Source organism: Poecilia reticulata, chromosome 11, assembly GCF_904066995.2.
Source record: "Poecilia reticulata chromosome 11, P_reticulata-male-v2, whole genome shotgun sequence".
NCBI classification, from domain to species: domain Eukaryota; kingdom Metazoa; phylum Chordata; class Actinopteri; order Cyprinodontiformes; family Poeciliidae; genus Poecilia; species Poecilia reticulata.
The window spans coordinates 25,145,731-25,161,390 of record NC_088840.1 but is presented as its reverse complement, the minus strand read 5'-3'; the positions used below and the strand labels follow the sequence as shown (position 1 = coordinate 25,161,390).

The following is a 15,660-nucleotide window of genomic DNA, read 5'->3' as shown; positions in this document are numbered from 1 at the left end:
TTTTCAACGTGTCAAGGGCCTTTTCCTGAATTGTTCCCTACTCATGACGCACCTATATGGGCAAATCAAAGTTGTGTGGATGGGGGGGCGGTCCTCATTTGAAGTGTCAAGACATCAAACGAGGCCTTCAGCTTCTGCGGAGAGCATTTACCTAAGACAGGGTTCTACACATGGTAGAATATAAGGTGCTGAGACACTGTGCACCCCTTGATCTTGCCATGTGCGTACACACTTGCGCACATAACACGTTCTGTCCATCTTGCTGCTTCCCACCGTTGATTCCTCCACCTGTTCTCTAGCCTCTCTGCACCTCATTTCTTAAGCCCTGCCTGGACTTAACACATGTCAGAACAACTCCTGTGCTTGATCCCTGTGTCTATTTTACACACAGTTTACACACAGTTACCATACATGTAAATCTATGGAGCAGTGCTGTTTGAACCTTAGTGTGTGTTTGTGTCCTTGATGTGTTTTCCAATGAGGAGAAACCTGATCTTGGAGTCTGACCCCATTCATGTAGGTGTGAGGAATGCAGCGTGAAGGGTGAACATCTGGAGAAGGAGATTTCATGCCAGATATCTTTCAAGCTGTGTTGGTGCATGGTAATATTTTGCAGGAATTACTTTTTTTGGCATGAAAAACAATGAAATTGTGACAAACCCTAAATTTTGACTCTTGAATATATGGTGAAGTTGTGTATTTAGAAACTGAAAGAAGCAAATACTGGAGTGTAAAGTCAATTTCTTACTTGCTTAGTTATACGTACATGATTTTAATAAATGTTCTTATAGTGGTTCACAATAATTATGTAGCAAGAGTGAACCCTCGTTGTGCTTGTTTTAATAGGAAATATTTGCAGCGAGATTATTATACCACAGAAAGGATTGTTCCTAATTAAAACAGTGTGAGACGTTGGGATTCCAAAAAGGCAATGAATGCCCCAGTAGCCACTGCTCACAGCAGCTCTTACGAACATCCTTTTAAGCTGTTCCACATGGAAACACCTCTTTTAATTTGTTCAGTTAAGAGATGCAAGGATTACATATAACTTACAAATCCGCCTTGTACAACAAGCTTTTTTTCACCTCATCTTAATATTATTGAAGCGAGGAGCTGCCCATATGGATCTCAAAGTAAGCGCTTAAAAAGTTCTCAGATTTTCTGAGGAGGTCCAACTTCGATTGGGTGTTTCGATTGGTGTTTCTGGAATTCAGAATTTTAAAGTTCAAACTACAAATAAAACACAGCATAAGTAGATTTGTAAGCTTTATTCCGGCTTTATATGATGATCATGAAGTATTTTTTTCCCTTCCTGAGCTAATGTTTTTACAGCACAGGCTGTTGAAAATGTAAAAGCTCTGGAAACCATATCCACAGAGTCTTTTGCTGTTGTCCTCAGCTGATCAGCTGTGGGACATTGAACTATTTTCTGTCCTGAATGCTACGATGACTGGGCGTTCCCATAGTATTTATGTTAGAATGTATTGTTTAAACCGATGCGCTTCCAGGTATCTAGGACTCACACTCAAGGATGAACCAGGCATCTTTGATGAAAGTTTTCAGCACAGTCATCTTTTTAAATATTTATAGTTCTTATTTGCTAATAAACATGTCCCTGGAGAGATGCTTCTATGTTTTTCCAAGTGGTTGCCTGATGAGACACTATTGGCTGAGAAAGTGGGAATGAAGTGTTGGAAGTGTTATGAGGAATATTGTGTCATGCTGATACTAAATATAGTAAACAGTAGTGTTCTGTCTGCTGGAAAGTAAAGAATAAAATGAAATGAACAGTTCACTGAACTATAGATGTAGAGGAAAGACGATTCACGCAGAGTGAGAAAAATGGTGACTTCTATTTGATTTTTGACAGCTAAACAAAATGATCTGGGAGCAAAACTGGAGTTCTTCTCAACCTGCAGGGTAAACAAAAGGAAACAAAATCAGATTACAATGAACAGAATTTCTACTAAATGACACTTAACAACAATCGTCATGATCTGGTACCATCACTGACATCACTGGTACGTTTTTGTGAAGATGAATCATGTTGAAAATGTTCAGCAAAGGAAGCGACTTCTTTCATTAGAAGTTTCACAAAGATTCCAAAAAATGTGTTCAAGCACATGAATATCCAATATATATATATATTTCTTGTAAACAATTATTATTTAATATTATTCTAGAGCACAGTATTGTACTGATACTGCTTCCTGCTTCTTTTTGGATGAGTTTTTCATGTGCTCCTTAAAATATGAAGCACTGCAATATTATTTACCCGTCTTGGTAAGTAAAATAGAATGAGAACACAATTTCCTTAAGATTTTCTTTTTCTTTCAGATAAACCGTTTCTTGCTTTTTAGGTCTATCAATCTGCCAATGTAAACATTCCGAGTTTGTTTCTTCGTAAAGAAATTTAAATGCTCAAACTATTTAAAGTTTCTATGCTACAGTCTTCAGTCAATATAAACAGCCATTAAAAACAGCAAAGGACTGGTTATACATTACATTTAATATCAAACCAATAGGCACATCCTACTAAGTCAAGCCAACTGTGCATGCTATTGTTTGAGTCTGGCATTTAGTCACAGTTAATCGTGTGTTGCACTCCTCAAGTTTCAGTGCATCGACTGGCATTTCTGCTCACGCACGGTATCTCCAGTGCTTTAAGTACATGTGCATCTAAATCCATCTTTTACCAGCCTGTCCATGAACCTGTTAAATTAGAAGCTGTTGAAAGGTTGCTGCATGGAAGTCATAAGTATCAGCGGCACACCCAACTTACCAGCTTGTCACTTATATTCCTGAAGAGCCATTGTCTACATGTGTTGGAGGACCTAGAACACTTATTTGCCTATAGCCGTTACTGTTGCTTGATTATTTGTTGATGATGATAATTTATTAAGATCTTGTGCATCCCATTATAGACAATAAATTCAAAACATGAATACTAATACTGAACAGAATTGATTTTACAGTGGATTCAAGATTTTGTTTTTATATTGCAACACAAATTCAACTATTTTAAAAGCAATAATTTGGTGCATAAATAATTGATGTTTCCTTACAATTTTTTTTTTGCAGTGCAAAAGCGTATAATTGTGAAGTGGAAACAAACAGTACATGTTTCTCAAAAAGTTATGCAAAATAAAAGCTCAATAACTGTGGTATGCAATTATTTTCAGCCTTTTACTTTGATAAGTAAAATAACAATCTTCAGAAGTCACCTAATAATAAGTCCACCTATTGGTTATTTAAGCTCAGGATAAACACAACTTCAGAAGTTTGTTTGAGAACATTAGTTAAAAAACAGCATCATGACAACCAAACAACACAGCAGACAGGTCAGGGATGAAGTCCTGTGAAAACTAAAGCAGAGTTAGGTAACAGTAAACGGACCAGCCTGTCACTGAGAATGTTTATCAGGTAGCCAAGATGCACTGAGAAGCTGCAGAGATTCACAGTTTAGGTGGAAAGTAATGTTGAGAACTCTACAAGTCAGCCAATTAAAGTCCATGCATCATTTGTCTTCCACTACGAAATTTTGGAAAACTTAGTTCTGCTCTATTACGCAAACCAATAAAATACAGGAAAGTTTCTGGCTGTAATGTGACAAAATATAGAAAAGTGCTAAGGTTATTGGTATTCGCTAAAGTCTCTTAACAAGGAATGCTGACAAGTAACCTCACAACTCCAAGGCTTCTCATTGATAAATATTGAGTGTAGCATTTTGTACTTTGCCAGTATAAAAATTATTTGCTGACCAAAAGTAACAATGGAAAAATTTAAAGGGCTAAAAAAAAGTTCTAAGAAGGAGAGCTGGATGATTTTTTGAAATATTACTAAATTAATAAATATTTCAAAATGAACAGTTTATGCAAGTACAAAATATCTGGTTTTCATCACAAGATCTGGAAGACAGTCCAACCTTTTCCCTTCAAATGATAAAAAAGAAAAGCTTTTTTGTCATCATTCATACTCTGAGAAATTGTCAAAATATCAGAAATTCTGCCGCTGTATGTAAACTAAGCACAACTGTATCAGCTGCTGTATTAAGAAGGCAGCTAAGTCTGCTTTCATTGATGTAAAATTTAGAGAAGAGGAAGACTGTGCTAAGTGCTAGGCTAAGGCTGGACACATGAGAGACGAGATGAGGACATCTTTCAGTTATAGACATGTTTACTTGCGATCCAGAGAATTAATCTCTTCCCCAGATGTCCTGGGTAGTTTTTATGGAGCCCGTCCAGAGGTGATAAATCTAGATGCCGAGCCCATGTTTCCGCTTCCATTAGAGCCTTTGAGGGTCAACACATGGTTCTGTCTATTTTTAAAATGGACCCCTCTCTGCCAGAGTACTATTACGCTCCACATTCTACCGGTGCATGTTGATGGGTTTCAATGATGAATGCCGTTCAGATGTGATGTGCTCTGCTTTGTTCTAATGGAATGGTCTGCCGGCGCTACAGCTGTATGGAGAGTACCAGGAGAACCAGGGTGGCTCGGGCAGACGGGAGGCCACACGCCTGCTGACGGAGAGGCAGATCAAGAAACATGGAAATCATCATCATCATCATCACAGCCATGAGAGGACACAACACGGACATGGTCGCCATAGCCACGGCCACCAACATGGCAATCACAGCAGGCAAAAGACAAGATTTCAGCCCAACATGGAAAGTGAGGCTGCAGATGAGCAAATGGCTGATGATGAATTTACCTCCACGAGGAAAATGCGATCCTACTCTAAATGCAGAGGTTAGCATCATCAAATGAAAATATTCAAGATGTGGTCCATTTTCTAATCTTCTGCTGCTTGGTTTTCAGACTGCATAGCACGGGTGCAGCGGTTTCTTGTGACGAGGCTGGGAGAAGACTGGATCTTCCTGGTTCTACTGGGAATCACGATGGCTCTGGTCAGCTGGACCATGGACTATGCTAGTGCAAAAAGCCTGCAAGGTATAATTAAACACAGATGAGTGGTTGCACAAAATGGAATCTCTCCCTTCATGTTTTTCCCTTTGTTTCCCATTACACTTTCAATCCTCCGTTTCCATTTTCTAGCATAATAGCATCATCACATTTTTGGTCATCATTTTTGTCTCAACTCCCTTCAGTTTTTTCTCCTTGTCCAAATTCCTCTTTCTTTAGCGTATAAATGGATTTATAGGGAACTGAAGGAAAACATCCCCCTGCAGTACCTGGCCTGGGTTTCCTATCCCCTGATGTTTATCCTCTTCTCCTCACTTTTCTGTCACCTGGTTTCTCCTCAAGCTATCGGTCTGTACCAACTCCACCCTCATGTTTACCTTCACGCTTCTCTGTGAAAACCTGCATGCCCAGGAGAATATGTTTGCTCTTACCTTAACTTATACTGGCTAAACCAATATTATTATATTTTATGATGTTTAGTTTAACTATGTTAATTTGCTCTGTGTCAAGTTTGGTTGTTTAAGCTGATTGCTTGAAAATGAAGTTGAAATTCCCATACTTCTTCATATTGTCCTCTGTCTTATACCTCAAAACAATATTTTGTTACTTGCCCAACTTTTAAAAGATATAAAGAGGTATACAGATTTCAGTAAATTGTTCTCCAGCATTGCCTCCCATAATGTGATGAAAATCTGAGCCAATCTGGCAAAGATTTTACTAAGTCTAAAATTACTAATTTTCTTTTCAAAACATTTCATGATAAGAGTATCACATCTTAGAGATACCCATTCCAGAAACAGAAATAACTAATAACCTCTGTTGACCTTTTTCTGAAGAACTTTATCCAAACATATAGTGTGAGCTTAAGATGTAAAACAAATTGTTTTATTTACAGAGAAGACTGTGCTCCTGTAAACTTAAGTCTTGCCTTTTATTGCAAGGTTCTGGTATCCCTGAGTTGAAGACCATTCTGAGAGGGGTTGTTCTTAAGGAATATTTGACTCTAAAGGCTTTTATTGCAAAAGTCATCGGCCTGACTGCAGCTCTGGGCAGTGGGATGCCCGTAGGAAAAGAGGTAGGCAAAGAAATAACCCTAGTCCCCTTGCTTTTCTTTTCTTTTTTTGAGTTCAATGGTCAGTTTTTACTATTGGATTCAAATGTTCCTGTTGTCCTCCACCCAGGGTCCTTTTGTACACATCGCAAGCATCTGTGCAGCAGTTCTCAGCCGCTTCATGTCCTTCTTTTCAGGAGTGTATCAGGTAAGCTAAAGTCAGGAAACTCAAGGTTTTCCATGTAGATTTTCCCTGTAACTATAAATAATGTATATGATGGAAATATCTTGCAGTTTTTCCTTATTTTAATTACCTCTCCATGCTCTTTGGATCAGTAGAATCCCTACTGTTATACGGACATCCTGACAGTGGGCTGTGCTGTTGGGGTGGGCTGCTGCTTTGGTACTCCACTTGGAGGTAGCCAACCATTGTCATTTTATTTGTAATTTTTGCTTGTTTCCTTGTTTGTCTGTTTGTTTTTAGCCAACTTTACTTGCAATAAAACAGTCTTACACAGTAATGATGCGTGGAAAAGTATTTATTTAAGATAGTTCAGAATCTGACTGAAAAATCTGCAAAACCTTTTTTAAGGACAAATGTTTAATTTAGTCTGAAATATATAATGACATTTTTAAATGTTGAAAAGAAAAAGCTGCAACATTTGATATGTTCTGCATGTTTTCTTTTTTTTGTGCCTTTGCTCTTTTTCTCCAACAGGTGTGCTCTTTAGCATTGAGGTAACATCCACATACTTTGCTGTGAGAAACTACTGGAGAGGATACTTTGCTGCTACATTTAGTGCCTTCATCTTTAGAGTGCTCTCTGTGTTTAACAAGGATGCAGGTATGGATCAGAGAGAAATATTTGCATGTACTGTATGAATAGGATCATGTATATCTCTTCCACAAGGTGGCGCCATTTTTCTACTTTCCGTTATTAAACAAATTCGACTCTGTTTATGGGCTAAAACGTTCTTCAGATCAAAAAGTTAATTTTTCTGATTTTATTTTTGGACTGAGTTGCAAAAGGATTTATAAAATGTTCCCTCTTTTTTTCTAGATTTTTAAATGTTGAGTCTTTTTTGTTGTTTTCTAGTGACCATCACTGCTCTGTTCAGGACAAACTTCCGTATGGATTTCCCCTTTGATCTTCAGGAACTTCCTGCATTCGCAATCATTGGGTGAGTAATTAAAAAACATAGAGAGACATGTGGAGCCCCATTTTGAATGAATCCACATTTGAACCAAAATGTTATTTCAAATGCATGTTGGTTGCCTCAAAGATTTTTTTTTATTTTTAGAAATTAAGAAAACGTTTGAGGATATAAAATGTACCTCAGAAATCAATAAATATCGCTAATATAATTTTTATGCCCCCATTTGTTCAACAGTAAAAATCAAGAGGTTTCTTCTCAGAAAATAAACTTGTGTAGAATACTAGAGACTTTTGAGCTTTTACTTATTAGCTTACCAATATTCCAGCTATTTTAATATAAAGGAATATATTTTTAGTAAGCCGTTTTGCTGAATGCTGTAACTGTACGTTCCTCTCTTTGCAGGATTGCCTGTGGATTTCTTGGGGCGTTTTTTGTCTATCTGAACAGACAGGTGGTGCTGTTCATGAGACGACCAAATGCAATGACCCGCTTCCTGATTAAACAGTGAGTCTTTGTATGTTACAGTGTGAAGAATTTATTTGTCGTATATGCTTAACACAGATTTATGAGTTTTATTTGCAGGTCATAATATTCTTCAGACATATTGAAATAGTTACTTGTGTTTTTATGTTATTAATAACAGCTTTTTTCTTCTCTTCCTCTGTTTCTTTCTTTGTGTGCGTGTGTGTTTTAACACTTCAAGTCGACTCATCTTTCCAGCTACTGTTACACTGGTCATTGCCACCTTGACCTTCCCACCAGGGTTTGGACAGTTTATGGCTGGAGAGGTCAGAGTGCAAATTTGATCATTTTAGCCCGTCTCAAAGCAAAACATAACAAAACAAAAAAACAATTCTGTTTTGTTCCATAGCTACAACAACCAGTAGTTTCTATAAATAGGTACAATGATAACTATGTGTCTGCTTTCCACTCATAGCTGGTTTAACATTACATGGTTTTTTCCTGAAGTTCAAACGTAAATTTGAATAAAATTTGTTTTATTCAAATTTTGTGAAACAGGGAACAAGAGAAAAAATAATAAACAGTAGTGGGACAGAAAAAAAACAATGCAATAAGTTAATTACTGAAACAAAATATTTAAAATAATATAATGCATTGATGCAAAAATAGAAAATAAGTTGCAAAATGCAAACTCCTGCTAAGCTATTCATACCCCTAAACCATTCTACATGTTGTCACATTGCAACCACACAGTCAATAAATAGAGATGTTCACAAATAAATGCCTGGCAAGGAAAGCACGATTCAGAAAAGCAGCAATTTGCCACAAGCAAACATGTGGAAGAAGGCGCACGAGCCAGATGAGACAAAAGCTCAATCTTTTGCAAAATGCTTTGACAACCAAAGTTGCAAGGAAATAGTTTTGATTGTTGTCTACACAGAAGCACAGTTAGCTTTAGCTATCTTGCGAATATAAATGGGTAAACATTTCAGTCAGCTTTCAAAGTTCAAAGCTTTAAGAGATATCTGTTAAAACTTTGTGCTGCAGTTGCTGTGAAAGGTAATTACGTAAAAAGCTGAATCACAGGGGCTGAATATAGATGCACACCTTTCAGATTTATTTTCTAAAAACATATAAAATCTTGTTTTATTTCCCTTGTGTTTCTTAGTAATACACTATTTTGTGTTTATCACATAAAACTAAAGTTTGTAGTGGTGACAAGATAGAAAAAAGTTAAAGGGATGTTAATGGTGAGCAAAAATCTGTTATGTACTCATTAAAATATCAATACAAATGTTAAATTGGAAAACTCTGAGAAGCATGTCTGAACACCTAAACATGTAAAATAAACCATAAATTCAAAAATTAACTTAAATATATTAGCAGCTCTGAGGTTCACAGATGCTCAGAATAGATCACTTAGTGAGAACCAGGTGTGTTTGCATCCATCTCTCTGTTTATGTCACTGAGTAACCACTCACATTTACCCTTGTGTTGTTTACTGGTAGAAAAAATATCCTAAACAATCTTTTTCTGACTTGAAATTTTTATGACTTTTTCTAAATTGATCCCACCATTACAACATGTGATACTGTACACCACTAGGGTACAAGATTGTCTTATGGGTCATTTCTGACCCGTTAATTATTAAAAACCATTTACACAACAGAAAAAAGTTCAAAGGTCACACAGAAACTGTCTCCAATACATATAAACACACCTACACACGCACAGTAGTGTGTGTGTGTACATATATATATGTAGTATATTAATCAATATATAACTATATATATAGGAGAGTGGTCTGGACAGCTCTTTTTAAGGGTCCAGTCTTCTAATGCCACTTTCGTCAAAGCAAAATTAGATTTTTTGGACCCAACAGTCTCCTTCTCACTGGGAAGATTGACAAGGTGTCTCCATAGTGTTCCTTAAAGAAGTATACAGACAATATATAGAAAAAATAAAACCCCAAAATAATCACTAAAGTAAAGAGAAACTCGTAATAAAAATAAAAAGCACAAGCAACACAAACCAAAAAACAATAACAAAAGTTGTTCCCATATATTTTTGAGAAAATACAAAATTTCTCTCTCCGTCACCTTATCTTCTTTCTCCTGTTGAAGTTTGCTAACCTCCCCAACCGGAGAAGTTTGCTCTTTTGGCAGATTGGTGAACTCGTTCCCTCAGACAGTGGTCTGGACAGGACTCTCTTCATGGGCCCAGACTTCTTTGCTTCATCAAAGCAAAACTTTATATTTTTTTTTTGGACCCAACTGTCTCCTTCTCACTGACAAGATTGGCAAACTCGTCCCCTCGGACAGTGGTCTGGACAGCGCTCTCTTCATAGCTACAAACTTCCCCAGCCGGGGATGCTTGCTTGTCAGTCGAGGAAGGATCCCGAAGAACTTCCCCAGCTGGGGAAGGTTCATAAAGAAAACATCATACACAGAGAAGCAAACTTCCCCAGCCGAGGGAGGCGTTTATTCTTTATATATGCCTGTTGTTTCTTTGCTAGCTGTTTGGACATTTTCTGCTCTATTACTCAGCTTGTAGCAGGTTCTGGTTTTGGTTCTAATAGATAATGTCGTGTAAACAAAAACAAACTTACAGAGTTGTCCGGGTCCTCCAGAGCTGAGAACCGTTACCGTCGTACATAATGAACCGATGGTCTGCGGAACACAATTAGCACTTCGCTCAGTTCAAACAATAGTTGTTTGTAAAACAAAACAAAACATAAATAAATAAATAAAATGAAATAAATACTTCGGTTGTTGGAAAAAAAAAACTAACAGACTGGTTCCGACAGGTAGCATAATAGCATAGTTAGCTTACCTGACTTTCCACCATGTTTTCCTCTTCATGACAGACTTCTCTTCTCCAACCTCAGCAGGTTTTCACCTCAGCTTCAATTAAAAAAAGGTGCTTAATTTCTCAAAATGACCTTATATTGCTTTACCTTAAATTTAGGGGGGAGTTTTTATTGTTAAAAAGCTTAATGTGCAGCTTCTTCGGGTCATTTTCTCCTACATGTGGCGCCAATCAGAATTCTTCAGGCTGCACCTGCAGCTGTCCAGATGGTGCGTTTGCTGCTTCAGGACATTCGAGCACCACTCTGCCACACATCGTTCCAGAGTCACAAACAGCCCAACATACAGTGGACATTTTTAATTAAAAAATAAAACGCAGCTGCATAAAATAAAACTGGTTGAAGCGAAGCTGCAATCCTAATTAACAAGCAGCATCACAGCAGTTTTACAAATGTTCATAAAAAGAGTTTTATTATCATCAATATTTCTTCTTCTTTTCCTTTTTTTTTTTTTTTTTTACAAATATTAATGTTGTGCAACTGAAAAGGACCTGAAAATTCACAGTCAGAAGCCTGACCGTGGACAGAGAGGGCTGCAAACAGTGGACAGATAGGGACGAAAAAGGCAGGACACAGCACACACACGCACATGCACACACACATCAAATAAACTGGATTGATATATGAATTGAACTTGTACTTGACCTGCACCTGCAAATGTAGCTAACCCCTCACATCACACAAGCTCCCAAACACAACAAAAAACAATCTGAGGCATAATATAAACAAATTCAGTAAAGAGAATATAAAGGCCCTAAATTAGCGGTCCCCAACCTGGGCGGTACCGCCCCCCAGGGGCGTTCAGAGGACTGCAGGGGGCGCTGGCGGACATTTTTACAAAAGGGGGGCGCTGGGATGCCTTTGGGGGGCGTTTGGCCGAAGGTAAACTTTACACCTTAAATGCACAACAATGCCAGTTTAGACTTTGAGCAACTTGGTAAAACTGTATTGTGTAACAATAAACCATGCTTGTGTCGATGGCAGCTCTTCTTCTATCCAGTGTTTGTTAGCTTCTGTTAGCTGCTTGGCGCAGCTCCGTTCTCCTGCTACTGTTAGCAATAAATCAATGACTCATTAGGATTTTATTAAGGAACAGATTTGTTCTTTGTAATTTCTGTCCAGTAAAACTATTAATCTATAAATCAATAGTTTATATAAAGATATAATCCATGTTTCTCACTGTGTATCCCTCTGAAAAATGAACCCATTTAAATAAAGAAATAAAGAAATCCCTCCATGGGTGAAACCTTCATTTTATATCGTTAACACGGTGCTGTAAGTGGTCCGGTATGAAACGGGGGTGATGGAACAACACAGCCCTTTTAAATTTCAATAATCAGAATGCAGAAGTTGTTTCCGTTGTTTTAAAAGGTTTATGACAGTCTGCCTTTTCCCCATAGATTCTCTTCCCGACCGCTCTGCACCTTAGGGGCTTAAAAAAAGACGCGCACATTGCGCAAAACTCTGAAACAGGAGAAGCGGGACATAAAACGGAGCTACGAATTAGATGTGAATTATGGCATAAAAACAGAGAATCCGACGCTGAACAGTGAAAAAATCAACACATGATGTGAAACACATGATGATTAGGCGGCGCAGCAGGTGATGAGATTACTGATGGTGAGCGTCAATAAACGATAAAATAAATGTAGCAACAGGAAAGAAACTAAAGTGGACATAGCAATAAACCAAGAGAGGATAATACTAATAAAATGAAACTAAATGGAAATGAATGAAGAACAAAATGCAAGAATAAACTAAGAAACAAAATTAAATACAGAGGAATAAGCTGGTATGGCAAGACCTTTCGAGCAATAATTAATACAGAGACTGTATGGCAAGAATAAACAGATACTATTTCCACATAAAAGGTAAAATAATATTGTTGAAATGCCATGGATTTGTTGAGACCACATCTAGTACTGAGAATAAATATATCTTACAGACCATAACAGTAAAGAACTGATCCTTTATTTATGTTTTTAATTAGATTTGATATGTTTATTTGTTCAATATTATTTTTCATGTCAGTGTTAATGTCATGAGGCTGATGACTCCATGACACTTTCAATTTGACTCATTAGGATTTTATTAAGAAACAGATTTGTTCTTTGTATTTTCTGTCCAGTAAAACTATCAATCTATAAATCAATAGTTTATATAAATATATAATCCATGTTTCTGTCTCATATTTGTATGGCATTAAAAGGACCTGGAACTTTAGTTTTTCCACTGAAAGCTCTGGTTTGCACAATAAATGCCATGTGGGTGAAGTTTTATGGATGATACTCTGATGTCCCATTCTCCTGAAGGCAGCACAGAGCTGCACCACCAGAAACTGACAAACACTGAAGAGAAGAAGAGCTATGATTAATGTAGTTACAGTTCTATCCATGTTTTAATGTTGCAGAGCTCAGTCATTTTGCAAATAAATCAAAGTTTAAACTGGCATGTTGAACATCTTTTATCTGGTCATTTTGTGCAAGATTTAACAACTAGAAAATGGCTCAAAATAAGAATAATTGTTTCCACTCTGATTGGCTGCTGTTAGGCCTACCAATTTTAACTTGAATGTTCATTAAATTTTTTGTAGACACCTGTGAAAATAATATCTATTCCCATGGCTTTTTTGTTCTCTGGGAAATTATTTTTGATGATAAATACAGAAACAAGCATAAAAATCAAAACATCTACAATAGTGATAGTAATATTAATGATAAAATAATGGTCAGTGCAAAGTAGCCTGCAAATTCTTTGGTCGGGGGCGGTGAGGGACCTGGATAAAGGCTGGGGGGGGCGCTGGGCCAAAAAAGGTTGAGAAACACTGATCTAAAAGATCTTGACGGCTTTCAGATTTTCCACTGATAATACTAGTTAGGCAAGACATTCAATCTGAACAGATACATTTCTGGGCTTTACCTCCACCACCCAAAATAATTGCCAACATTTCTGCTGAAAAAATTGATAAATTATCTGTTCTTCTTTTTATAAAAACTTTTTGTTTAGGAATATATACTGCTACTCCTGTTTTACCATTTTCCTCTTTAGATGCATCTGTATACATTTGTATCATACTTTTATACATTATTTCTAAATACTGCTGAATAATTTGATACAAACCTCCACAAGACTGTTCTATTTTTTTGGTTTCTAAATTTACTATTGGCATTTCAAATATCCATGGAGCAATTTTAGATTTACTTCCAGTTTTACAGCATGCTATATAATTTATCCCCAAATGATGTGCATGAATATTTTCATCCCATCCAAAACTCCTTATGTTATGACCATACTCCCAACATTCTCTAAATACCTGTTGAGTAATGTGACTTTCCTCATGCCCTTGTAAATTTAACCAATTATTTGCTGACATTTTCTTCCGCCTTAAGTCCAGTGGCATTTCTCCAGTAATAACCTGAAGAGCAGGAATTGGAGATGTTCTAAAAGCTCCACAACATATTCTGAGTGCTTTAGTTTGTATTCTATCTAAATCGACTAACAATGAATTTGCAGCTGACTTGTAAACGATACATCCCATAGTCCAACACAGAGCGAATTAAAACATCATTCATTCTCTTTAAAGATCTACTTGATGCCCCCAATCATTGCCTGACAAATATATCCATCCATCCATTTTCTTTACACCCTTGTCCCTTAGTGGGGTCAGGAGGATTGCTGGTGCCGATCTCCACCTGACGTTTCGGGAGAGAGGCGGGGTCACCCTGGACAGGTCGCCAGTCACAGGGCAACACAGAGACACACAGGACAAACAACCATGCACACACACACTCACACCTAGGGGCAATTTAGACAGACCAATTAACCTGACAGTCATGTTTTGGGACTGTGGGAGGAAACCGGAGTACCCAGAGAAAAACCACGCATGCACAGGGAAAACATGCAAACTCCATGCAGAAAGACCGGGGCCGGGAATCGAACCCAGAACCTTCTTGCTGCAAGGCAACAGCTCTACCAACTGCGCCACTGTGCAGCCCCATCTCAATATATTAATACCCTTTTTACATTCATCAATAATCTTCTGTATGCATCTTAAATGGAAGCTTTTCATCAAACCTTACACCTAGATACCTTACAATATTTACCTGCTTTAAATTTTGCCCATATAACCTAAGATCTACTGTAGGATTAACCCTTTTCTTTGAAAAACATATTACTTGTGTCTTCTCAACAGACAAATGAAACACCCATTCATGTGACCCTGTTTCAACCTTATTAATTGCTGATTGCATTCTATTTTTTAAAATACTAATATTGCCTCCTTTCACCCATAATGCCCCATCATCTGCATATAATGCTTTACTAATATCATTAATAATTATATTAAAAAGCTACAGACTACATACACTACCTTCTGAAGTTCCATTTTGTATAGCATAAATATTTGAACAATTTACCCCAACTCTTACTTCTATCGTTCTATTCTTTAAAAAAATCCTTAATCCAATTAAACATTTTCCCTTTTATTCCCATTTTATCCATCTTAATTAATAAGCCCTCCTTCCAAAGCATGTCATATGCTTTTTCAATATAAAAAAATGTAACTGTCTTCTTCTGTGTTCTATGCTTTACCTTTATGCATTCACATAAACGCATGCTTGCCACCTAGTGGACATAAACATAATTCATTCAATCATCACAATGACCTGAGTTCGTTGGAGTGAAGTTCCCATAGCACCACAGTCCTGCGGGCCTCAAGCTCTCCCTCCAACATCTTTCAAGTGATTAGCTCTTCCACCATCAGCCCCCAAGTGTCAAGCTCCGCTGACACCACAGTCCTGCTGCCTCAAGCTTTTCTGCCACCGACAATCAAGCATGAGGCTTGGGCTCTCATGACACTTCTTTATACTAAAGTTGAACCCAATACCTCAGTGTGCCTGTTTTATACATTTTCACAAGTGTATTAGTGAAGCCCCTGACCACTCGTCTGAATACAGATGGCTGCTCCTGTGGCTGGTCTGTAACCGACTGGATGTCTTCATGGGTTTTTTCTTCAGATGGAAGCTGGTTCTGCTGCTCCTCTACGTCCCTCAGCCTATTGTTCAGCTGTTCCATTTCAAGCTGCAGTTCAGTCATTATATGCTCCAATGCAGTGTTTTGCTGCTCCAAGGCAGTGTTCTGCTGCTGCAAGGCGAGGCTTTCCTGCTGGAGGACGATGCGATTGACCTTCAGGGCATCGT

General features: G+C 37.6%; 1 protein-coding gene across 1 annotated transcript in view; it reads left to right on the top strand.

The window, feature by feature from the left end:
- Positions 1–15,660, top strand: part of LOC103472845 (chloride channel protein 1-like) — a 39,238-nt gene that overhangs the window by 244 nt on the left and 23,334 nt on the right. Inside the window, exons 2-11 of the mRNA XM_008422691.3 lie at positions 4,464–4,752; positions 4,822–4,953; positions 5,146–5,274; positions 5,868–6,001; positions 6,108–6,185; positions 6,317–6,395; positions 6,696–6,821; positions 7,074–7,158; positions 7,537–7,638; positions 7,838–7,922. Of these exons, the coding sequence (XP_008420913.2) occupies positions 4,464–4,752; positions 4,822–4,953; positions 5,146–5,274; positions 5,868–6,001; positions 6,108–6,185; positions 6,317–6,395; positions 6,696–6,821; positions 7,074–7,158; positions 7,537–7,638; positions 7,838–7,922 (1,239 nt within the window). The remainder of the gene's footprint in view (positions 1–4,463; positions 4,753–4,821; positions 4,954–5,145; positions 5,275–5,867; positions 6,002–6,107; positions 6,186–6,316; positions 6,396–6,695; positions 6,822–7,073; positions 7,159–7,536; positions 7,639–7,837; positions 7,923–15,660) is intronic.